Raw genomic sequence first — 25822 nt, forward strand, 5'->3', positions numbered from 1 at the left:
ATCTTCTTTTTTCTTATTTTTGTAAGAAAAAAAAAAAAACCTTAGAATGATGATTTACAAAAAGGGAGAAAGGAGAGGAAGATCAATAGGGAGAGAGGGAGGATTTTTTTGAGAAAAAATAGCTCTCCTAATAAGTTGACGTGGTTTTTTTTTGTAAAAAAAAAAAAGAGAAGAAAAAGCTCCTAATTGGAACTTTTTTTAAAGCTTTTTTTTATAGATTTTATTCTTTTTAAAAAAACTAATTTTTTTAAGAGTTTTTTACGAAATTCTATTTTGCTCAGCTTTTACTTTTAAGTAGTAGATAAGCTAAAAATAAGCCAGGGCAAACGGACACTTAGACAAGTGTCCATGGTAGATGATTGATTTAAATGTTAATTTGAAAGTTATTGTTCTAATTGTCACTTTTTCCTTTGAATTTTATGTCTTCAGTTGTATTTTTACCTCTTGGTGCAAGTTTTGAACTTGATAAAACAATTACATAAATAATATTTGGTATATTGGATGATTTATATGACTTAATTGTTTTTTATTTTATTATATATTTTTTAATTTAGTATATAACAAAAACAAATAGATGATATTACTGGTCATATTTTCATGTTTTTATTTTCAAAAGTTTCTTATAACAAGAATATTACTAAATGCGTTTTATTTATGCTTTTTTAAGAAAAAAACGAAAACAGTGTTTCTGTTTTAATGTTGAGGTGTTGTAAAGACACCTGAATGTTGTAAAAATCCCACTACAGTGAATCACCAATCTTGTTACTCTTTAAAAAAAGTATAGAGAAATAAACACTTTTGTTTAAGAAAATATTATTTATAAACTCTTCACTTGAATGTTTCATAACTAAGCTTAAGGATACTATTTATACTATTATAGACTCACATCTTAATAAAACTCTACTTCTAGTTGCCTAACACAATTAAAATAGTTCACAAGAGACTTAAATAAAATAGATATTCTATTCTTAAATACAATATGACTAGCTTAATTAAATAATAATTTTTAAAAGTATTAAAATCTTAATAAAAATAAAAAAGAATTTCAATCTAAATAGAATAAAAAAATAAATCACAAATCAACTAAAATTAGAAAAACTAAATAGAACCTTAAACACTCCTGCATCATGTTTTTATTAAAAAAATTAGATTACCAAACATCAGCTTAATTTTGCATCAAATATAAATCCTTACTACCCGTGAATAATTTTTATACATGATCAAATCATCCGAATATGTTGTACTTGTTATTTTATTTTCTTTCCACATTTCTGTCTCTCCTTTTCTTCCTCGTCCTTGTTCTCTTTTCTCTATTCTTTGTCGTCTTTCTTGTGTTGTCCTGCTGGTACAAGAAATGGTGGTCGGATAAAACTTTTCATGGTCAGTTCATGTGTTTTCAGGATCTCGCATTTCCGTAGTGCCAATGGCCTTGAAATTGTTTCAATGTCTGGGTATATTTGAAAGCTCAGCCCGCGTCGTGTTGGCATTTTAATAGCAATGAAATTCATTTGATCTTTCAAAAAAAAAAAAAAATCTGTTTGATTACTGGGTTTGAACAGGGAGTCTCAACTTGTTTCTGCCAAGAGCATCCACAACCATTGAGTGGTAGTTTTTTGTAATGTCCCTCTGAAAGCAATACAACTCCAGCTTTTCATAAAACAAAAAAATTAAATTTTTGGCTTTTATATTCCAAACCAGTTTCTTGTTAAGAATCCATGGTGCCTTCTCTTCTTTATGGCATTTTCCCTTTTATTATCAAGGCTTTGTTGCTTTAGACTATGGGAGCAAGAACCATCTGTAATTGTTGAGACTCAGGGCTTTGAAAAATTGTTAGAGGACTAACGATTGTCTTTTATCTATATTGGGAAGAAAATAAAAGATTTTGATTTTTTATTTATTAAATACTAAAACTTTAAAATATTTATTAATAACTCTCTAAAAATATTTAATTTTACTTCATTAATGAAATGTTACATTTCAACGACTTACCATGCATAAAAACAAAACACTGTTAGCATATCAAATATAATTTTAAAATATATAGTTTCAAATTATTTTGTAAAGCTGTAATGCACTTCTTCTAAGAATGAAATTTTATTTGTATAATAGCAATTCAAATGATAGTAATTTAATTAAAAGTTTTATTTTTTTGTGAGGTTAAATTGTGAGTGGTCCTAGTCTCAATTATATATAAAAAAAGAATTGAACAAGGAGACAAATGCTACAAATCATTGCTATATTCTCACGCCATGCAAAGGAGACATTGCGAAAATCATTAAATGCCTCCGAAAACTTGGATCTTTCCCTTCAACCCCTGCCTTTACTCTTTTTAACTCCTTTACCCAGAAAAAACAAAACAAAAGAGCCATCTTCCAGTCATCAGTTAAGGGTGTTAAATGGTTTGAAAAAGAGAGACGGGGAACCCATACCAACACCTTTTCCAAGTTTGAAACTTAATGGGAGAAAAGGAGAGAGTGACCATTACTCTAAACAATTATTTAATACTAATAATGATACAAAAAAAGGATATCTGATACTAATAGCTAGGCAGCTACCAAATTCACAAGAATACAAAGTTAGAATCAAGACACCACCCTCCCACTCCTAGTTATAGTACTTTTTCTTCTTCTCTTCATCTTACAGAAACCATTTTCTAGAAAAATGCAGTCCATGCTAAACCTTCATACAACTTATGGTCTTCCTCTCTGTGTTTCTGGCATCACCAAACATTTTATCCTCTCTGAAGAGTACAAAACTACTTTTACATCTCTCTCTCTCTCTCTCTGTCTCTTACCTGTATAAGTATGCGTTAATCTCTTTTCTAGATGCCATAATAAACAATTTTTCTTCTTTTTTTTTTTTCCTTCCCTTGCTTGTTTTGATGAGTAGGATGGCAGATCATGACCGCAGGAGGGAGGCCATGAAGAAGAAAAGATCAAGAGCCAGTGAGAGTCTGCATGCAGATCGAGAAATGGGTATTCAAGAAAACTTTGAAACTGTGGTTGAACAGATCATGGAAGGTGAAGTTGATGGAGATGGAGCTATTGTTTTGCAGCATCTGTCCTGCAGTTGCCTGGCTTGTACAGCAAAAGCTGCCTAGTTTAGGCAAGTTTAAACTAGTATTTCTAGGCATGATGTGGCTCAGAACTTTGGTTTTTAACGAATATATGTATATGGTTTTGTGTTAGATTTGGACTCCTTTTGGCTCTTGTGGTTGTTTTCTTTCTGGATCTTAAATTACTATTAATTACTGATTTCACCCAAAAAGCAAATTTAATTTTTGTTCTTGTTGTTTTATCGTTTTGGATCTAACCAACTAGACATGTACAAATTGCATCTAGTGACCAATTGTTAGGTTTTTCCAAATAAAAATAATTAGTGAAACCAAGGCACGCTCACCAATAAGGAAACGCTGATGCTATGGTTTCGATCAAATAAATAAATTTGAGGTTCATCTTTTCAAAGCAGAGCCCACTGCCCTCGAATGAATTGATTGCTTTAAAAGCCTGGTACCAACCCAAGGGTTGAAAAGGAACAATCGTAGATCAGGGGTACGAACAAGCAATGCACAAGAATCCCCTTCCCATGGGCCGATCCATCCATGTAAGAAAAGCCCTCAAACTTGAAATTTAGTTTGTAAATGGTAGTACTACTTATTTACTTTTGTACTGACGTCTCTCATTAAAAGTTTTTATTGAAAAATCAGAATTATTTTTTATTAAATTTTTTCTCGAATTCTGCATCTAACATGTAACAAGTTAGCATAAATTTTCCCACCGCAAGTAGTAACATAACAGAATACAGCTTTCTTCCCATCCATTTCCTCCTAAAAACCAAATCAAGAGAACACATCTCGAGACACAATGCACCTTGGATTCAGCCCGAGAAATGCCAGTAGACGATAAATGAACATAAAGCAAAGTCACACGGGGGCAGAAAACCTTGGGCTCATACTAGATAGATAATCTGATAATGGAAGCGATTGAACAGAATGAAGTAGCTAGGACTAAATAGAAAAGCCCGTCTGAAATAAAAATCAAAATAATGCAATGACTGACAATGATTCCGCAGCAGAATGAAAAACATAAACAAAAATTTTGAGCTACCTTGGGAAACCAAGGCACTCCCCACGCTATAGCTGCCACCGTCTGTCCAGCACCCAATTCTGAGAACAGCCACCGACAAACAAAGACACTACCCTATAGCAGAGACAAACCGTATCATAACTAAGAATAACAAAGACTCTTAAACTATTAATAAGATAAAGTACATCAGCTGCGGAAACAGCAAGAGGATTAACCAGCACAGTTCACTTTCCACCCTTCTTAGCTGCAGACTTGGTGACCTTGGCACCTGTTGGATCCTTCTTCTCAACATTCTTAATAACACCAACAGCCACAGTCTGCCGCATGTCCCTCACAGCAAAACGTCCCAATGGTGGGTACTCAGAGAACGTCTCCACAACCATGGGCTTGGTGGGAACCATCTTCACCATACCAGCATCACCATTCTTCAAAAACTTGGGTTCCTTCTCAAGCTCCTTGCCAGATCGCCTGTCAATCTTGGTCAACAACTCAGCGAACTTGACAGCAATGTGGGAGGTGTGACAGTCAAGGACTGGGGCATATCCATTTCCAATTTGGCCAGGGTGGTTCATGATGATGACCTGAGAAGTGAAGCTGGCAGCCTCCTTGGCAGGATCATCCTTGGAGTTAGAAGCAACAAAACCACGCTTGAGATCCTTAACAGCAACATTCTTCACATTGAAGCCAACATTGTCACCGGGAAGAGCCTCTTGAAGAGCTTCATGATGCATCTCAACAGACTTAACTTCAGTGGTCAGGCCAGACGGGCCAAAGGTCACAACCATACCAGGCTTCAAGATACCAGTCTCAACACGACCAACTGGGACAGTTCCAATACCACCAATCTTGTACACGTCCTGAAGTGGGAGACGGAGGGGCTTGTCGGAGGGCCTCTTGGGCTCATTGATCTGATCAAGAGCCTCAAGAAGAGTAGGGCCCTTGTACCAGTCAAGGTTTGTAGACCTTTCAATCATGTTGTCACCCTCGAAACCGGAAATAGGAACAAATGGAATTTTATCGGGGTTGTAACCCACCTTCTTCAAGTAAGAAGAGACTTCCTTCACAATTTCATCATACCGAGCCTTGGAGTACTTAGGGGTAGTGGCATCCATCTACACATTAAATAAGCAAAAATAAGTTTAATGTGTAATTAAAGCAATCAAATGGTAACAATAGGCTTGCTATAAATCCAACCTTGTTGCAGCAGCAAATCATTTGCTTGACACCAAGGGTAAAGGCAAGCAAAGCGTGCTCACGAGTCTGACCGTCCTTGGAAATACCAGCCTCGAAACCACCAGTGGTGGAATCAATAATCAAAACAGCACAGTCAGCCTGTGAGGTACCAGTGATCATGTTCTTGATAAAGTCACGATGTCCAGGAGCATCGATCACAGTGCAGTAGTACTTGGTGGTCTCGAACTTCCACAAGGCGATATCGATGGTAATACCACGCTCACGCTCGGCCTTGAGCTTGTCAAGCACCCAAGCATACTTGAACGACCTCTTGTTCATCTCAGCAGCTTCCTTCTCGAACCTCTCAATCACACGCTTGTCGATACCACCGAGCTTGTAGATCAAGTGACCGGTGGTGGTCGATTTACCAGAATCGACGTGGCCGATGACCACGATGCTAATGTGAACCTTTTCCTTACCCATTCTGATTCACTGCAGAAAATAACAATGGCAGACAAAGAGAAAAACCACAATTTATCAAATCATAGAAAAATAATAGTAGTACACATGGAATCTCACATGGATTCTAATATAAAGTGTAAATAATATAACAGCCGCTATCGGAGTCGAACCGATGACTATCGCAATTAGATTGCGATGCTCTGACTTCTGAGCTAAGCGGATTCAGATTAATAAATCACACATATAACAACACATGGGCTCAACTAAGGCTTCGTGGATTGGGCTGAAAAATCATAAAAAGCCCGTGACCAGAGAAGCTGTTTACCCAAGTCTAATAATAGTATCGCCTTATAAATCCACGAAATATTTTTAGATAATTTCCACTCATCTTTTCTGAGATTCGAGACAAAGAACAAAGATCTACTCGCAGTTAATTTGAAAAGCAAAAAACCACACATATCTCAAAAACGTATTCAAAAATCGAAACATAATTCACAATTTCAACACAAAATCGTTCCATAGCTAAAACAAAGCCTTGAATTCATGATATTCGATCAACTAATAAGAAAAAAAGAACTAAAGAAGAGAAGAAACTAAGCTTAGACCTCTCACCTTGATATGGAGCTCGCAAAAAACCCTAGGCGCCGAAAGAACAAAGAAAATTAAAGAGCGGAAAAATGGATAGTTTCTGGGCGCAGTGTAGGGTTTTGCTGTGATATTTATAGAGAGGAAAGCAGCAGAGCTAGGGTTACACAAGGAGACGATTTCTGGTGGTTTACGAAATTGCCCTTATTCCTTTGTTTAATTGACTATAGTCAAAGCCGGTGTTTGCGTGGGAAACATACTGTGTATTTTGTACCGAAAGTATCGTTAAAAGGTCGGCGGTTTTCGTTTTCTCACTAATAACGCCAGTGATTGGATACGCTTGCATGGATCCCAGCATCGGCGTAGTTGTTAATCCCATTACGGCCTTCCTTATACGGATGTGATTATGAATTTCCTGGAATCAGTTCACAACATTCCTGCAAAATGTAAAATTACAAGTAACAAATTGATATTCTGCATCCGGAATCTCAGTTTTTTTTTTCTAGTTTTTAGTTAAATTTTATTTTTTTGTAATTTTTTACCATAATTTCCAAAAGTTCTTAATCATGTTAATGACATATATTATAACATTTTTAAAGCCTAAATTAAAGGTAATCATATTTAAAACAAAAATACAATTAAGATGACGTGCATCGCTATCAAATTTCCACCTTCTTCGTTGATATGATTTGATTCCACGCACCAAGATTTCAAGTTTAATAAAACAAAAGTAAAAAATTTAATATTTAGAAAAATAAAATTATAAAATTTTTAAAAAATTAAAAAAAAATTATAAATTTTTGAAAATTTGAGAGACGAGCCCTAGTAGCCCCCCCTCCCTCCGCCTTTATTCCATGTAAATGCCGTGGATAATCGTACTTGTATCCAAAACTTCAATTATTTGTGCCATGTGAGATGTTGGATACGGTACGAAGGGAAAAGGATTTCCATTTTGTTGTTAAAAGCGATGGTGCAAACTCTGAATATTTCATCAATTTAAACTATAAACAATCAATTTAAAATCTTCTAAGTTTTTATTTTTACTTTTAACCATGTCTAATAGTATATAATTTTTATATTATCCGTACAGCAAATATAATTTTTATTTATTATTAGATGTGATGCATGTGAACATTTATTTTTAAATAATATCTATATAAAAAGATGGAGATAAAATATCTTCATTTTTTAATTTTTAGGCATAATTTCATTTAAGTCTATTAATATTAAATATAGATAATTTGTTCTAAAAATATAAACATCGTTCTTTGAAAATATGAAAGAATTAAAATAGTTTTTTTTATTAATTTTTTAAAAATTCTTATTATATAAATGTTTTAAAAAAAATTCAATAAGCAAGGAATCAGTGTTTTTTTGATTTTTTTAAAAAATTATATAATAATAATTTTTAAAATTAATAAAAAGTAAAATTAATTTTTAATATTATCAAATTAACAAAAATATTAACGATTTATTAACAGATGAATCTATATGTCTAGTAAAAGATATTTTTTTAAGTACAATATCTATTTCGAAAATAAATGAACGTATTTAGAATTTTGATTAAAATTGAAGAGTGAAGCTATTTTATTCAAAATACAAATATTTTTAAAGTGTAAAATTCAAATAATAGTTCAATTGTGGATTTGTTTGGACGGTTAGATTCGACTATCTCGGACCAAAGGAAAAAAGGCATTTGGGCTGACTAGCTGAGGCCCATGAATATTGTGCAGCGTGGAGCAGAATCGGAGAAGAAATATTTCAGTCTTCACCATCACCACTTAACAGTTGTGTTTTACTCCAGTTTTTGTGTCTTTCTCTAGTTGTCGCAGCTCCAACACGTTTTAAGGTTAGATTCTCTCTCTGTCTCTCTTCTCATATTCATTCTCTCTGATTAAATAAAATATATATACAGATTTCCCACCTGCTAAAAGAAAAAAAATTTGTTACTTCGATATTAATCTAGCAATCAAGCCAGCTGCAATTTCTTTCAATAAATAATAATATGATTTCTCTTCATAGAGATTGCTTGAGGAAATTCTACCATAAAACAAAGATTTTTATTTCTACGAACCCTTTTCACAATTTCCCTTATTACTCTGTTTTTTCTTCTTATCTGAATCCCTTTATCAAAGACTTTAAGCCTAAAGAAAGCCTTTTAGGCTTTACCCAAATTGACCCATTGTCCGTTATATCTCCCACTGCAAATTTACACCCATTTTGTTATAATTCTTTCACTTGTTTTTACTCAACTAGAGCCCCATCTAGATCATTTAGAAGAAGAATTAATAAGAGATTAAAAGCTAGTAGCAAACCTGTTCTTGATCAACCAAAATTTGAGAAGGCGGTTTCCCAGCTCCTGCCTAGGTTCACTGCTGAAGAGCTATGTAATGTGATAACTCTAGAAGAAGATCCTTTAGTATGTTGGGAGTTATTTAATTGGGCGGTGCAGCAGCCTAGGTTTAGGCATGATGTTTCCACTTATCATATTACCATAAAGAAGCTTGGTGTAGCGAAAATGTATGAAGAAATGGATGTTGTTGTTAACCAGGTGCTTGCCCTTCGTACATTTGGTTCTGAGCCTCTTTATAATACCATCATATACTTTTTTACGGAAGCCAGGAAGTTGACTAGAGCTGTGAATATTTTTAAGCATATGAGGAACAATAGAAAGTTGGATTGCAGGCCGTCTATTAGAACATATAACATTCTTTTCACAGCAATGTTGAGTAGGGGAAGAGATTCCTATATAAACCATATGTACATGGAGACTATTAGGTGTCTGTTCAGGCAAATGGTCAATGATGGGATTGAGCCTGATGTTTTCTCATTGAATTCTATGATAAAGGGATATGTGCTTTCACTTCATGTTAATGATGCTCTACGAGTGTTTCACCAGATGGGTGTGGTCTATAAGTGTCTGCCTAATTCTTATTCCTATGATTTTCTGATTTACGGGTTATGTGCACAAGGTAGAACCAATAATGCTAGGGAATTGTGCAACGAAATGAAGAAAAATGGGTTTGTTCCTAGCAGTAAATCGTATAACTCCCTTGTGAATGCTTTGGCACTTTCTGGAGAGGTTGAGGAAGCACTACATTACCTAAGAGAGATGATTGAGAAGAGAAAGTCTGCTGATTTCATAACATACAGAACAATCTTGGATGAGATCTGCAGAAGAGGAAGGGCTGAGGAGGCCACGGGATTGTTAAAAGAGTTGCAAGATAAAGATCTTGTTGATGGGCATACTTATAGGAAACTCCTATATGCAATGGAGGATGATTTTGGAAATTGAAATGCAGAAGCCAGATTAGGTATAGCATACAGAATTGGTAATTTTTGTGCATGATATTTTCTGTTTTAAATGCATAAATCGTTATTTATTTGGTATTTATTTGAAAGCCAACCACTAGAAATATGCACTTTTGGCCTAAGCGCTAATCTAGGAGTTCTTACCTGTGAGTAATTGGCAGCTTTTCCTGAGGTTGCACTTATTTTCAGGTCATATGTATGATATAGATGATATATTGACAGTGAAAACTCAAAAGCATGCTTTTAATGATTTTTATACTTCTATTGTTTAAACTTGTTTATTCAATTTAGATTTGCACTCACCTTTCAAAAAAAAAATTTAGATTTGCACTCTCATGAATCATGATGATGTTAAGGTTAAGCTAGATGAAAAGTACATCTATGAAATATCCATGGAAGAGCTCACTCTATCATGGAGTTCCTACTTTATAGTATTATTATTGGTTTTTGCTATCTTCCAGGATATTTGATTGGCTGAAAAAAGTTTATTTGATGAAACGACTTATAATTTATGTAGTCTAAGAGAGTTTTGGAATTTGTGCTTCTTTGGTGTTTGCAGTAATGTTGGCGTAAACAATCACTTTCCATGCAGTTTGACATTCAAATCATGTTTGAATTATGGAGAAAACCTTCCAATGAGTTGGAGGTTGCTACTGCCACTTGATATTTTTTTGTGAAGGTACAACTTGGTACTTGATCAACATACAAGTTTTACTTGTGTACCATTTTTATTTCAAATTATTTAGATTTATAGATGTAAAATCTTGGCTGTGCCAGCAGTTAATAAGATAATAAGAGTCAAAGGAATGACTTTATTTAGAACTTCTTATGTGTCTTGTCATTATTTAGGGAATGATGGTGAAAATGGTATTCACATATATGAAGTTTTTACATAGTTATGGTCCCATAGAAGTGGATTATCTAATGGGGGACCTACATATATGATCCTACATTTTTGGATTTTGTGAGCATATTCTTAGATGGTTGAGTCCTACCTTCTGCACTATGTTAGGAGCAATTATTGTTTCATATTTGCGAATTAGAAACTCATTGATTGGGCTCTTGAATTGGTTTTCCATTTTCCATTTTTACATAAATGGCTTAATTGTTATATCACTATTTTCGGTTCTTGAAAATGCATCCTTACTCCTTAGTCTTCAATAATTTATGCATCATTGTAGCAAATATGAAGAAAGCTCTCTGACTAGCCTCCATCATATTCTATCATAACTTGTCTTACATCTTATTACATATGTTAACCACATTTTCTGCATTATGTAAAGAGCAATTGGATTTTGTGCAAGGGACTATTGTTTGGTATCAGAATGGTCATTGAATGTTGCTTAAGGTGTTGATACATCAAACAGCATTATTATTAGTATTATTTTATTGAAAGTGCATTCTCATGTTCTTTCTTGTTGTTCTTAAATGCCTTTCCATTTCTCTAAGATAAAAAGAAAAAAAATTCTGCAGGGGGTTTTTATTAAACCATATTGGGGCACCATTGATTATTTTCTAGATTGTAACTGAACTAAACTCTTAGGTGAGAACTTGTGACTGGTAGCATCTGGAATCTATGAAGGTATCAAGCCATATAGTTATGCCTCATTTCAACAATGAGCTTTAGATAGATAATCTGTAGGCTAGCTTTCCTTGCTGTTAATATGATTGATTTTGGCCTTTTTTAACATAATCTGGTTATTGAGACAACATCCGCAAAGTTACTTAGTGTATGGATTCATTAAAGCAGTTATTCTTGCTTGGTCTTGGCTAAAAATAAGTTTGTAATGTGCCAATCTTGCAAAGGAAGGAGTTCTTCTGCATCCAGGATTCCTGCGGGTTTTTCAGTAAGGATCACCTTCTACTGTTAGCGTCCTTTTTTGAATGTGCCACTGGAATGCCAGGAGATTCTGTGTTGGGCACTTGATGATGGAAGGAGAGTTGTTTTCAGTTAGGATTGATGTTGATGGTTCTCTGGAAAGGGTGAATGTTGTTCAAATTGTTGACTGATATTGTGTTGGTCTTGCGGGTTTGTGATCGTTTTGTTTTGTCCCTAAGGTGTATGGCTTCAAGTAGGAAGATTCAGGATTTTTGTTGCTCTAATCAGATGTACAAGGAAGGTTCAGAGCGATGTGAGGAGCTGTTTTTGTCTTTTGAATAGGAGTATTGGGAGTGTATACTGTTACAGGTTAAGGGCATACCAACCAATATTCTTCTTGTTCGGCCTGGTTGCTCGCCATGGCCCTTGTAAAGGGGAAAACAAAATTCCCAGCTTTTTAATGATATTCTTCTTTTAATTTTCAAAAAAAAAAAAGTTTGTAATGTGAAGGCTGGAAGGCACAATACTGGCTGGTATTGATTGAGTCAATGTCTAATTATTTTATAAAAAATTCTCCATTGATTATATTTTTGAATTGTTTCAAGAGAAAGATTGTTCCTTCAACAGCATATTTGCCTTACTTTTGAATAGGAGAAAGATCTGTTATGCATAATGTTAGTTTGAAATTGCAAACGAAATCATCAAACCAGTACCATAATTCAAGCAGCATTATAGTCGGTGAGAATAGATTTCTTAGTCTGAACTTCTAGACTACAAAACTATCAGCATTTGAAACTCTATCAACATTCAAGAAGCAACAATATGGTTCTAACATGCCTAAACACCATCAAGAGCCACTCATTAATGGCAATTTGCAAGCATCAAAGTTGTTCTTCCTGATACAGAACCTGCTTCAATTACATTATCAATGGCGATTATGTGAGTATAATACCTTACATAAAGCATGCATCAAAGCCACTTCCTACTTTGTCAACAATCATGCGTATCTTTGGCACGATATAAAATCCAGTGAGAAGCAGAAACAGCTATAAGAAATTAACCATCAATTGATTTCAATCATTCTAAATTAACAAACATATTTCCTCAACAGTATGATGGAAAAGATTATCCAAAAATGATTACGCATTTTAACCGCGGAGCTAAGAATTGCCTCCAAACCAAAACCTTCCAGGCTGCCATAAGAAACAACAACAACAAAAGTTGCTCCATTGCCTCAAATCAATCAACTATCCACTTCGTTTTTAATCTTCTTCTTCCTTGGCTCTGAAGAAGAATCATTTTCAATTCCCTCCCCAATCTCTCTACTCTTCCGTCTCTTCTTGTTCTCCCATTGCCCTTCTGCTTCATGTCTCATTTCACCCTCCTCAATTTTCACCCCATTTCTCTGAAAATTTTCAATTTTTCGGCCACTTTTCTCCCTCTTGTGCTTCTTTTTCTCACTTGGTTCCTCGATTACCATTTTTTCCTCATCTTCCTCAGAGTTACAAATCTCATTCTTCTCCTTCTTCCTCTTGCTCTCTCCATCCTCAATTGCACTTTTGCCTTCACCATCCCCGACATTACCAACCTCACCCTTCTCTATCTTCTTCTTGTTCTTATGCTTCTTTCCCTCGCTATCCCCATACCCATGACTCGCCTCTTGACTCAGCTCCACAGCACCACGAGTCAAGTTGAACACACTCGGTTCTAGACTCGACTCGCCGGCACCTTCCACTGCGGCCTCAGACTTGGACTTCTTGTGCTTGCGATCCGATTTCGACTGTTTTCGGAGCTCCCTGTGCAACTGTTTGAGCTCGTTGAATGAAGCGGAGGCGCGTCGAAGGTATGCGCTGACCGCTTGCGACGCGCCGTTGTCTGTAGCGGCGAAGTTGGAGATGATTTTGGTTGCTTTGGAGACGGAAATCGGAGTTGAAGAGAGGATTTTGCCCGTTGCCGTCTTCATCAGGTTTAGGGGTTTTCGAAGAACCCAAATCCCTAGGGTCTAACGTTTAATTGGTTTTAGGGTTTTGGGTTCGCATGTGATATGTTATGGATAAAAAGGTAATTTAAGATATTTGTCCTATCTTTTTATGTGTTTGTTTCTCTTGTAGTTTGCTGCATTGTTGCGAAATATCAGTTTACTTGTACAAGTATGTTCCAAACCTTTTGTTGTGACAAAGTATGCATAGTGCTAAGAGCTAGCTTGCTCCCTTTGGCAGCTAACCCCTTAAACCCCGTGTGTGTACGAGCAAGCAAAGTAAAGTTGTAATTGGAATCGTGTCTGACCTAGAGGGCTATCCTGGTCATAGACAATTAAGAACACCACACTTCAAGTTTTGATGCTGCAGTTTTTTTTTTTTTTTGTCAACAGCCAATGCTGCAGTTGAAATCCTTTAAAATTCCTTTATTCCCAAATATCTTCCATTATATTTTTCCTTCTCAATCTCTATGGATTGGCTGACATAGTTTCCTACTACAATGCTATGAAGGAAACAATTGAACCTTAAAAAAGAAATTATGTCGAACAAACTTTTTTCCATGTGTTGAGTATATGCAGCAGTAATTGATGATACCTGGGGTTGTGGTACTGGAAAGAAAGGTTTGATAAGTTGATATAGTTGATACATGAACAAAATCTTTTTGTTTTTAGCTGAACAATTTTTTTTCTAAGCAAACCAAAGCTATCTTATAATGCTCTATCCTGCTCACCAGCTCGCATCCACTTGTGCTTCAGAAATTATATATCTGTTGATTATAATGCAATGTTCCAGATAAAAATAATATTCTACTCCCTTCAAATTTTCGTCATACTTTAGTACTTTCCATTCATTGGTATGCTTCATCATGGTGGTCTAATTGTGTGCTTTTACCAGATATATTTGGCTTGGAGATGGTGAGGACTATATTTCACTTTTGCAATGGTGTACCCCTAGAGGGGGCAGGGAAGCAGGTCAGGTTGCTGGTGTTGTCGTTTAAGCCTGCTGAGATGTATGCAGCCACTGAAACAAAGGGGAAGTGATCCATCTCAATATATTTTGGTTGTCATTATGCATTACAGGAATGGGCGGCCTGTCATGCACCAGCTTTAAATTATAAAATTGTTGGAAGGCATGATCCTGCTTTTGGAATGATTCTATCATCAGTTGTGTCTAAATTGCTAGCATTATGTTGGAGAAGTGATATGGTTTCAAATTTGAACCAGACATGCCCTTATATGGCAGCCATGCATACATGAAAAATGATGCTTCATGTGCTTGTACTTAAGGCTTTGTTTACTTGCTATCTTTATTAATTGCAAATATAAAAAATTTGTGTTTGAAACTTTGAATGCAAAAAAATAAAAAAATAAAAAATAAAATGAAGAATTGAAATTAAGAATGAGTGAAATAAATTGGACAAACCTAACTGTTTTTTTTTTTGAAGGTGCAAACTTTAAAGTTATGTATATAAAAAAAAGAAATAACATAGTAATAGTTCTAAAAACCATATTTTCAATAACATAAAATAATACTTGAATAAAACAAAAAAAATTATTAAATAAATAATAAAAAAAATTGCATTTAATTATTTATTTAATAAACAAATTACATGTTCTATTTTTAAAAATAATGTTCCAACAATTTCAATAATCAATGGAGGGTTATTTTAGAAATTTCAAGGAAATAGAAAAAGAATATGCCATGCCAGCAACATAATGTGCACATCCAACGTGGTAACTTTAATCCATAACCGTTGGATGGAGGACCCTTGAAATCCAACGGCGAGGAGAGAAACCCTAAACTCAAAACAAGAACTATGTCGGCTGAAACTCGCTTTAAAGCCACAGCTCTTCCTCCAGTCTGCGTTCCTCAACCTCTCTTTCGATCAATCTCCAAGGCGGCTCTTCCTTGTTTCTTCATTTCTTTCGACAAGGTTCAAACCTTTTTCCTTCTTCATTACTTCATCAATATTATTCCTTTTGTAAATTCTGGTTTCTTTTTTCTTTGTTTTTAGAATGAGTTGTGTAGATCTGGTAGTTTCTGAAACCAATGCTATGCTCAAATCTTTTCAATTCAGACATCTCAGTCTTACTTAATTTTATTTTGGGTTACTGTTTTTTTCAGTTATTGTTATGTTATTCTTGTGGAAATTGGAATATTGGGAAATGTCTTTTACTTATGTTTTAGTAACCCTTTGCTTTGCCTTTCTTAGGTTTGTTTCCCAGTGAATCAGAATGGGTAAGGAAAAGGTTCACATTAGCATCGTGGTCATCGGCCACGTCGATTCTGGTAAGTCGACCACCACCGGTCACTTGATCTACAAGCTCGGTGGTATCGACAAGCGTGTGATCGAGAGGTTCGAGAAGGAAGCTGCTGAGATGAACAAGAGGTCGTTCAAGTATGCTTGGGTGCTTGACAAGCTCAAGGCCGAGCGTGAGCGTGGTATTACCATCGATATCGCCTTGTGGAAGTTCGAGACCACCAAGTACTACTGCACAGTGATCGATGCTCCTGGACATCGTGACTTTATCAAGAACATGATCACTGGTACCTCACAGGCTGACTGTGCTGTCTTGATTATTGATTCCACCACTGGTGGTTTTGAGGCTGGTATTTCCAAGGACGGTCAGACTCGTGAGCACGCTTTGCTTGCCTTTACCCTTGGTGTCAAGCAAATGATTTGCTGCTGCAACAAGGTTGGATTTATAGCAAGCCTATTGTTACCATTTGATTGCTTTAATTACACATTAAACTTATTTTTGTTTATTTAATATGTGTAGATGGATGCCACTACCCCTAAGTACTCCAAGGCTCGGTATGATGAAATTGTGAAGGAAGTCTCTTCTTACTTGAAGAAGGTGGGTTACAACCCAGATAAAATTCCATTTGTTCCCATTTCCGGTTTCGAGGGTGACAACATGATTGAAAGGTCTACCAACCTTGACTGGTACAAGGGCCCTACTCTTCTTGAGGCTCTTGACCAGATCAATGAGCCCAAGAGGCCCTCCGACAAGCCCCTCCGTCTCCCACTTCAGGACGTGTACAAGATTGGTGGTATTGGAACTGTCCCAGTCGGTCGTGTTGAGACTGGTATCTTGAAGCCTGGTATGGTTGTGACCTTTGGTCCTTCTGGTCTGACCACTGAAGTTAAGTCTGTTGAGATGCACCACGAAGCTCTCCAGGAGGCTCTCCCTGGTGACAATGTAGGGTTCAATGTGAAGAATGTTGCTGTTAAGGATCTCAAGCGTGGTTTCGTTGCTTCTAACTCCAAGGATGATCCTGCCAAGGAGGCTGCCAGCTTCACCTCTCAGGTCATCATCATGAACCACCCCGGCCAGATTGGTAATGGTTATGCCCCGGTCCTCGACTGTCACACCTCCCACATTGCTGTCAAGTTTTCTGAGTTGCTGACCAAGATTGACCGGCGATCTGGCAAGGAGCTTGAGAAGGAACCCAAGTTCTTGAAGAATGGTGATGCCGGTATGGTGAAGATGGTTCCCACCAAGCCCATGGTTGTGGAGACATTCTCTGAGTACCCACCATTGGGACGTTTTGCTGTGAGGGACATGCGGCAGACTGTGGCTGTTGGTGTTATTAAGAATGTTGAGAAGAAGGATCCAACAGGTGCCAAGGTCACCAAGTCTGCAGCTAAGAAGGGTGGAAAGTGAACAACGCAACAGCTCTATTCTCTTGGCGTTTGGGCGCAAGGAGTGTTCTATCCTGGTTATAGTTTTAAGAAACTGGTTATTGTCAGTCTTTCAAAAGTTTTGCATGTCGTTATATGTATTTTCTTGCCTTTGAATTTGAGTAGCAATTTTCAGAATTGGGTTCTTGATAGGCGGTGGCATTCTTAGCACTTTCGTTTTACCTGTTTTGTGGAGGATTAAAAATTGCGATGCTTTGCTTTGCCTAAGCATCTTTAGACGTTTTGTGTCAGTTTTTGCGGAACTATCATTAATATTTTGTTCTGTTTCTATGCCTATTTATGCCTGACGTTCTTGTTCTGTTTAGGGTTCTTTGAATTCTGGTTGATCTGTCATTTTGTACGCTGATTTGGTTCTTCTGTACGAATCTGATAAAATTTGCATTACATTAATTTTTCAAAATACTAGGGGAAAAAAAATGATAGAAAGCCATATTCTTTCTCTCGGGCAGTCATTCTAATTGTAACGAATTTTTACTCGTGGAAAGTGCCTCTAGCAAACATATCAAACATCAATGGTTGACAATTCAGAAGCTGAAATAATCCTATACTTGATATTTATGTTTTGAAGCAAACAATCCAAGTAAAAAACAGTTCTCTTGGCAATAGTTCTGGTAGAAGTTCGTCCAACCTTGCATGCAATGTCTCAAATTTCGGAGGCTGTGTTTTAGAAAAAGATATCAAACAAAAAATGAAAACATTACTACCATTCAGGTTCTGACCTATGCTGAATTGAAAAAGTAGCCAACCTCAAAGACGACACAGCCAATCTCTACAATGAATTTATCTTCTGCACCATAATATACTCGAGTAGATTTGTCTTGTTTTTCTGTCACAATAAAACTCATCATCCGAAGTGTATGTAAAGGGTGCATATGACAGGCAGAGTGAACTGTTCTGGGTATTGAAGGGTGGCAGTAGAGATGGATGTTAAATCTAAAATAGTAGCATTTTCGTCTGGTTTATTTTTCAATCAAGAAATCATTAGTAGCGACCAATTTGGCAGTTTAGTCCATTGACGGATGTTTTCACCCTCTCACTCGCTCAGAAGCTGACAAGAATTGCAATAGAAAAGTTTAAATGCTGTACGTGTACACTCACAGTATAGATGAATTAAGCAGGGCTCAAGACCAAGCTTCAACATGATATTTACCAGCTTTTTCTAAAGACCTAAGCCATCTTGCTGCCGATTCCCTTGGGGCCCCACTCTCCTTGGATATAATCTCCTCAAAAGCTAACATGACATCTGATGGCATTTTCGTTGAAGAGCCTGCAACATAGATAGCCGCTCCCTCACACAGCAGATTCCAAATCCTTTGGCTTTGTTCCTGCATTTTATGTTGCACATAAACCTTCAGGGGTTGGTCTCTCGAGAAGGCAGCATAAAACCCACCACCTTTGGCTTCTGAAAGCACCCCATCATTTTGTGAATGGGACGACCAAAAGTCTCTATAAAGAAAGTCATTCTCCTCATTTCGGCAACCGAAGAAGAGAATTATTGGAGCAATTGAACCGGACAAACTCTGTGCAGCTCTTTCATCTACAAATCCTCGGAAAGGTGCACAACCAGTTCCTGGTCCAACAAGAATGAGGGGAAGTGAAGGTGGTGGGGGAGGAAGCAAACCTTTACGAAACCATACTGGAATGTATATCCCTGTTCAAACAAAATACATATTTTAGCATGACTAACACATGTTGCATAGTACATACAGTTGTAAGTTACAATGAAGAAAATAATTGGAGCTTATAATCTGACACCCATACTTTGTTCAGGATTGAGACTGGCTAGCCATGTTGAGCAGAGGCCTCTCCTTTTCCTCTTGAATGGTGTTGTCCATGACACGACATCCACAGTCAAATGCACTTGATTGGGGTGAGCCAAAGGGGAAGAAGAAATGGAGAAAGCCCTTTTCTTCAGTGGAGGAACCAACTGCACCAACCACTCAAATGGCATTTGCACAGAAGGGAAATCCTCCAATACCTGTATCATGAAGATTGAAATCAATTTTGTTTGCAGTGGAAGTTGCATTTTTCTTTAAAATCTAGTATGTAGTATAAAATTGAACAGAGGGATAATTTGTCATCCTCATCCAAACCAAAAAAAAAAAAAATTGAAAATATCAAAATACAGAGGAAGATGACCATTAGAATAAACTACAAAGCACCAAAAATGGCATTATGCATGTACTATATCTATTTCACTTTACCTCTAGAACAGTTCTTCGTTCCTTCTGGTTGTATTGGTAAAGATCATCTCTTCCTTCAGGTGAGGCAAAATACTGAAGCCTTTCTTTCTCATGTTCAGCAGTTGCAAAGAAGCTCATAACCTGCAAATATTGATGTTGTCAGATAGGAACCAAGAATTGAAACCTTTGGAAAACTTTGAGTTTCTTTTCTTCTTTTCTTTATCAGAAATCATTTTTAAGACCTTTATTTGTATAAAGCCCATGAATTATATTCATGGTGATACATTTATGACAAACTTCCATAAGGGGCACAGGAAATGGAGCCGTAGACCACTAAAAAATTTGATCTATAAATAGCATCATTATGACAAAGGTCTGGTAAAGGTACTAAATGTCAAAGGAATCATTACCACAAGGCATGAGAGGGAGGTAACAAGCATCTATACTGTACAATCAGTTTTCTACAAAATGAAAAATGACACGTATGGTAGGATTGTAACTTAGAACATGGCCTTAATCAAAATGCATACATTTGTCTTAAACATAATACCCTGATTGAAATGCACCTTTTTATATGAAGAGTATTTAATTGAAAATTACAGGAAAGTATAACACTTTTCGTTTTTGAAGTTATCTTCTGAGATAATAGTGGTAGTTGATACTGCAAGTGAAATGACGTCTCAGGAGAAGGAAACAAAAGTGCATCACATTTTACCTAATTAAAGGTGGGAGGAATAGCTTGATAGCAAAATTCTATAATAGGAAAACCAAAGAAGTTAAAACATACAGGATCTTGCCTCAAAGAAATAGCGTCGAGGGGAAGCAGATGCGACATCCATTGTCAGTTCCACAAAAGTTCTTAATTTAATGGGCACCTCCAAAGTATTTACATTGTCATCAAGATGGTGATTTTCCAATTCCCTCGGATGGATCTGAAATAAAACATATTTGTCAGCACAAGGTTAGTATATAGCAAGATCATGGCTTCAATGTTTCTTATGCATGTGAGGTGTACAAAAGGCCAAAAGAGTTTTGGCAACCACGATAGACAAGAATATTAACTACGAAACAACAAGCAGTGTTCTAACCTATGGATGTGAAATACTGTCAAACTATGAAAAGTGGTAAATATGACCATGACAAGGGATATACTGCCATAGGCCCATAAGGCTATTATCATACAGGCGGCTGGAAGAAATTACCATGACAAGGGAATATGACCAATGCATTATAAAGCAAATTGACAAGCAACAAATAAGTATTCGAAGTCTAATCACAATAAAAATGAAAATATCAAAGCAAACAAGTCCAAAACCAAGCACACAAAGATAGAGCAGGTTAGGAGGATATTTATGCATATTGAAGGATTCAAAAAGGTACAAGCTTAAACATTAAAAGGGGATGTTAGAGAAGACTTCCATGCCAATAACCAAAATATCCAGCTTGCAGCTTTAACGCAATGTTGATAGAATGCTAGATACATTATGTGAGCATATTTAAATCAATATTTCTATTGTTTAAAAACACTACCTGTCATGACCAAAACCGAGAGATAACACGACAATCTTAGCAGTCACCTTGTGTTGTCGTATTTGGGCTAAAGTATCATGAAAGCCCAATGATGTGGCATAGGGTCCCTTATTTGTTTTTAACATATGTTTTTGGTTTGTTTTTTAAAAAATTTCTGTAAGTTGGGGACTAATTAGCAAAGATTTAGGGCTGGTATAAATAGCCAACTTAGCAATCACCTTGTGTTACAACAAGAGATAATTCCTATGTTACTAAGGGCTATCCACTAACAAGATGCTCACCAAGTACTGATATTTGCTGGCTTTCTCATCTCTAATATAGTTGCACATTATACTCAGACAATTGAGATGGTGTCTAATTAATGTCACCTGACCAAGTGCCACAAACTTTGTGTAAGTTTGTTGAAATACTGGCCTTGATCTTTGGGAGTGAGACCCCGACTGAATGGTGGCAAATAGAAGGAAAAACAAGAGAACATAGGGGAAAAGTGGTGTAAGACATTTCTCACATACATTGTAGTTCTCTACTTCCAAGATGAGTCCCTAAACGTCTGCTGCAGTATTGTTTGAACATGTAGTTGATGCAAATATAACATCAATAAAGAACATGAAAAGACAGGAGCATCAGAAAGAATGATTACTACAGTTAGCCAATATGGAAAGAACTTACACTTATGAATGATTCAGGGTCCAAATTACAGTGCTGTATGAAAGAATCAACTGCTGCAGGATTTTGAGAAGGAAGAACCTCTAGGACACCACCAATTTCATATTGAACCACCTAAAATATACAGAAAAAAAAAAAAGACCAAAAACCATCATGCAATAGCCAAGGGGTCTGGTTTGAAAGGTGAGCAGCACCAAAAATTAAATGTAAGCAACAACAAAAAACCTACCTGTGTAACAAATTCAAATTCCAAGTGACGTACATCTTTTTCGTGACTTGCCCTGGTCAATGGGAAATTTTTTATCTGCAAAAGCAAATTAAAACATCTGAGAAAAATATAGACAAAGCAAAATACCCCATAAACCAAGACTATTAAATATTAATTTTATATTCATGAACAATCCAACGGCCAACCATGGGTAGAAACTACCAAACAATATCTAAAGATAATGGATAAATATAGTTTCACATAATAAGATTTTTTAAATAATAAACTTCATCTTAATTATTATTTTTAATTCATTTTTCTGTTGAATGATATTTCCAAACCACCAAATGCAATTCTGTGCTAAAGAATAGGGCTTAAATATTCCTTAATAACGCATTCAAGGCATCTAAGGAAGTCCTTACTAGGGTTTCAGTTTAACAAAATAAATTTGATTATCTTAATTAATGAACAACAAAAATTAATAAGTTAAAATTCCATTTAGTCTTATGGATTAAAAGAGAAACTGGGGAATGAAAATGCCCCAAAATCACAGAATAGCCTTACTAATTTGCAACCAATGAGAAATACATCTAGATTGCATTCTACCCAAAGTTTCTAGCCCTCAACTTTCATACCAAAAAGGAAAAAAAAAGAGCAACTTTCCATCACTTTAGTAGCTAGTTCTTCTCCAGCCAAAAACAATATTATTACTTGCATTTCAACTTTCTTTCACATGGATATGAATATATCTTCTTTCATGAGAAATACATGTTTATTTGTGTGTATAGATGGTTTTAATATTCATTTGGCAAAAGCCTATTACACAATAGAGCAAATCGTTGGGAGAAGATAATAGGCAATGAAACATCTTTGTGCTTTAACTAGGAGATGAATTATTTATCCTAAAGCAATATAATTGGTGTTGCATGTTCCGTAAATGCTGGCTTTCAAACTTGGACAACAAGGTACACAACTACAGAATTGAGCCATCGTCAAGTGTCATTGGGCAAGACAATGGATTGAACAATGTGGTCATGAAGAACATATAATTAAATAACATAGCTTTCTTAAACAGTATGGTAAAATATGTTGCAAATACCATTTTAAGAAAGGCGTCAGGCTTGCACTTCTCATGAGAAACTTTTCCAGCATACATTGAGCAAGCCCTTCCAATTTGCATCTCAAGATATTCAAAATCTGAGAGAAACATAAGCGAGAGTATGTTCTAAGTGGAAAAGGCAAAAACAGAAAGAGAAAAGAAGATGAAATAAAATTATATCGAGACATCAATCTAAAGCACAAGGATTCCACTTGCTCAATACCCTTTCATTTTTTCTTTTCAATTTACCTGTGGCAGATGATAATTGGGAATCCATCTTGTCTATGTTATGGTAAGTGACTTGAAATTTTGGTTGGCCAATTAATTCCACATTTGGAACCAAAAAGTTTGGGCCTTCAGGGAAGAAATTGGGTTTGATCTCAGACAACCTACTCCACAATGCTGACATCCAAGGATCCAGAGCAGCTTCATACCTGCGAATATAAATTAAAATTTCAGTTAAAAATTTTTCCTAGTCAACTTTCTTTTCAACTTATCTTTTAACCTAAACATCAACAAAACCTCAAATCAAAAAAGAAAAAAAGAACAGAAAAGAAAAAACATCACGCAAACTTGGAGGGCAAAAAAGAAACCTATATTGGGTGCAACTCAACCTCACATCCATGAATGATTCAAAAGTCTACTTGGAATTTCTTCCAGAAACAGCAAAGATCCTTTTTATTTAACCACATTTCAACTGAGGTGATCTTATAATGCACTTGTAGCATAGTGATATTTCTGCTCCATGAAGTACAAAGTCTGTGTGCAGTACATATTGATGGCCGCTAGGTTTCTAGCAGCTACAGTTAACCTAAACTATCCACATGATTCCTACAGGAAAATAGATGGCTTCTAAGGTCATCAATTCTTTTCAGAATACCAGGGTTGATATAAATTATCCACTCTTGGCACTAAAGTGCACTGCTTTCCACGAACAAAACCATTCATAAATGAAAACTTATCCCAAAGAATTTTATTTTTATGTAACAAAGGTTTTGAAATTTTTAATAAACTAACGAACTAAGATATGGGATGCCTGCACCAGATATGCCCAAAAGAAAATTTTGAATAGGCAACTAAAATAGGATCATATATAAACCACTCAAATCTCTCTTAAAATCTAGATTATCTTGCTTACACCCATCATTTTAATTCCACGGGATCTTATAGGTTCGTCTTTGTCTTTATAGGTTTTTGCAACAATTTCTAACTGGTCTTGATTAGTCAACAGTGAAACATTTAAAGAAACCAGAGCATATGCTGAAATTAAGAACTCTGAAAACAATATAGTTAAAGAACCTGCTATCACACCAAGTTAAATGATCTTCTTCAGCAAAGTAATTAGCAACCATACCCTGAAGGATGCTGATCATCTCCCAAACCTCTCTCAACGACAGCTGTAGCCCCAAGGTCTGAAAGTCTTTTATCAAGCTTCTTTGCAACAAACTGCAGCCACAGCTATCAAATTAAGTGTTTCTCTAATTAAGCACCAAGAACTGAGTCAATCAAACTACTTGACGAGCCATTTAATAAAAATTCAAAACTACAAAAAGCTGCCTGATTCTTAGCTTATAGAACAGTGTCCGATAGTTCTAACACCATATGAGTCCACAGCTAAACAAATTATGTACCAAGAGATATTCCATGATAATTTAATTTGCAATAGACACTTTATTACACATACATATACTATGAAACTTCCGGCCCTCATGAAGCAATATAAACAAAGCATCAATACTATGCTTTTCAAATTTCGGCAATGGCTAAAACCCCGCATTTGATAACAGTCATCATGTTCTATGAACTCATTTGCTTCCTCAAACATTGTACTTATTAAATATGAGGAATGGTAACTACAGTCATCATCTAAGCTACACAGATTCTACGATATCATGAAGAATTAAAAAAATCTAATATATGAAAATTCTAACTACTATATGTAAGTGGAAGAAAGTAGACATGAATTTGACAATTCACCAAAGGAACTCCGAAAAACCATTACATTATATTTCTGGTAGCCAGAATCACCTAATCCAAACACAGCGTAATGAACTCCTTCCAACCAGTGGCTGCCTAGATTTCTTTGTAGAAGAAACCTCCAAAATACCTGCAATACAGATAATATTAGGAAACTCAAAACGATAACTTTGAGGCACATTCCAAAAATAATAACAATGAGAAGATAGTTATGATTTTTTAGGATAACTAATAATAACTAGCATTGCCTTCATGGAATCTGGAGCATCCCCTTGGCCCGTGGTAGAAACAACAAAAATTACAGCGTCTTCTTCAGGTAAGGAGCTCTGCAAAAAAGTAACAAGTAAGTTACCATTAACCAAAAACTTCTTCTTCAGGTAAGGAGCTCTGCAAAAAAGTAACAAGTAAGTTACCATTAACCAAAAACTTTTAACTTGAAAAGTAAAAAGAAAAAAGAGGAGACTATTTACAGCATCATATTCGTCGGTCGAACGAATGACTACGAGGCAGGCTCGGCGCTCAGCTTCTCGAGCAATACGCTCGGCCGCATCCAATGCATTTCCAGTTTGAGTTGCGTATAGTATCAGTAGTTTCTTTGATTTAATCTCCATTGTGAACTTGGCGATTGACAAAAATTGTTCTTCTTAGGGTTTATTGGAATCGAAGGAAGATTCAAGAACCTGTAGAAGGAAGGTTGGAGGAAAATTGATTTCGGGTCGGGTTACATGCAGGTGAGAGTCCGGATCCTGATTAATTTCGGTTAGTGGGCTACAGCCTACAGCCGTCGGGCAAGGTGGAGAAAATTAAGATTTGCGTGTTCTTGAGCTCCTGGCTCGACCTGAATGTTTTGGGTTTCATGGTTAATTATGAAATTTTTTAAAAACAATATTATAATATCAATATGTATATAACATATATTGATAATTTTTTTGAAAAAAATGATAATATAATATTCTATTTAAAATTATTATATTGAGTAAATAAAAATTTATTTATAAATCGAAGAAAAGTGTCAAAGGTCTTTATGTTTTTTAAATT

General features: G+C 35.8%; 6 protein-coding genes and 1 long non-coding RNA gene across 11 annotated transcripts; 4 read left to right on the forward strand and 3 right to left on the reverse strand.

Annotated features, from left to right (window-relative positions):
- On the forward strand, positions 2531-3277 carry LOC18590085. The gene is made up of 2 exons (XM_007015400.2): positions 2531-2747; positions 2890-3277. Exons 1-2 carry the CDS (start codon positions 2662-2664, stop codon positions 3098-3100), a joined length of 297 nt encoding a protein of 98 aa, XP_007015462.1. The 5' UTR covers positions 2531-2661; the 3' UTR covers positions 3101-3277.
- LOC18590086 (elongation factor 1-alpha) lies at positions 3934-6435 on the reverse strand. The gene is made up of 3 exons (XM_018127438.1): positions 6333-6435; positions 5280-5750; positions 3934-5197 (listed from the first exon to the last, which is right to left on the reverse strand). Exons 2-3 carry the CDS (start codon positions 5739-5741, stop codon positions 4310-4312), a joined length of 1350 nt encoding a protein of 449 aa, XP_017982927.1. The 5' UTR covers positions 5742-5750; positions 6333-6435; the 3' UTR covers positions 3934-4309.
- On the forward strand, positions 8065-14599 carry LOC108663453. The gene is made up of 2 exons (XR_001929473.1): positions 8065-8154; positions 14310-14599. It is a non-coding gene; the product is annotated as an uncharacterized LOC108663453 (long non-coding RNA).
- On the forward strand, positions 8206-12021 carry LOC18590087 (pentatricopeptide repeat-containing protein At2g27800, mitochondrial). Of its 2 annotated transcripts, XR_001929450.1 has the most exons (3): positions 8206-9619; positions 10177-10296; positions 11424-12021. XR_001929450.1 is itself a non-coding variant. In XM_018127440.1 (2 exons), the coding sequence occupies exon 1, from the start codon at positions 8311-8313 to the stop codon at positions 9598-9600; it is 1290 nt and encodes a 429-aa protein (XP_017982929.1). In that variant the 5' UTR covers positions 8206-8310; the 3' UTR covers positions 9601-9619; positions 10177-12021. The 2 variants fall into 2 exon arrangements, 1 of the variants encoding a protein (XP_017982929.1); XM_018127440.1 differs by having other exon boundaries at positions 10177-12021.
- LOC18590088 lies at positions 12324-13494 on the reverse strand. Its single transcript, XM_018127477.1, has one exon. It carries the CDS (start codon positions 13397-13399, stop codon positions 12680-12682), a length of 720 nt encoding a protein of 239 aa, XP_017982966.1. The 5' UTR covers positions 13400-13494; the 3' UTR covers positions 12324-12679.
- On the forward strand, positions 15243-17425 carry LOC18590089 (elongation factor 1-alpha). Its single transcript, XM_007015404.2, has 3 exons — positions 15243-15348; positions 15628-16111; positions 16196-17425. Exons 2-3 carry the CDS (start codon positions 15650-15652, stop codon positions 17081-17083), a joined length of 1350 nt encoding a protein of 449 aa, XP_007015466.1. The 5' UTR covers positions 15243-15348; positions 15628-15649; the 3' UTR covers positions 17084-17425.
- LOC18590090 (NADPH-dependent diflavin oxidoreductase 1) lies at positions 18049-25636 on the reverse strand. Of its 4 annotated transcripts, none has more exons than XM_007015407.2 (12): positions 25255-25636; positions 25033-25110; positions 24810-24914; positions 24162-24253; positions 23057-23241; positions 22808-22905; positions 21730-21804; positions 21504-21614; positions 20102-20236; positions 19326-19445; positions 18883-19099; positions 18049-18772 (listed from the first exon to the last, which is right to left on the reverse strand). In XM_007015407.2, exons 1-12 carry the CDS (start codon positions 25393-25395, stop codon positions 18243-18245), a joined length of 1887 nt encoding a protein of 628 aa, XP_007015469.2. In that variant the 5' UTR covers positions 25396-25636; the 3' UTR covers positions 18049-18242. The 4 variants fall into 4 exon arrangements, with proteins under 4 accessions (XP_007015469.2, XP_017982910.1, XP_017982911.1 ...); XM_018127421.1 differs by having other exon boundaries at positions 25033-25171; positions 25255-25348; XM_018127422.1 differs by lacking the exons at positions 25033-25110; positions 25255-25636 and having other exon boundaries at positions 24836-24909.

Source organism: Theobroma cacao, chromosome 9 (genome assembly GCF_000208745.1).
Source record: "Theobroma cacao cultivar B97-61/B2 chromosome 9, Criollo_cocoa_genome_V2, whole genome shotgun sequence".
In the NCBI taxonomy this organism is placed as follows: Eukaryota; Viridiplantae; Streptophyta; class Magnoliopsida; order Malvales; family Malvaceae; genus Theobroma; species Theobroma cacao.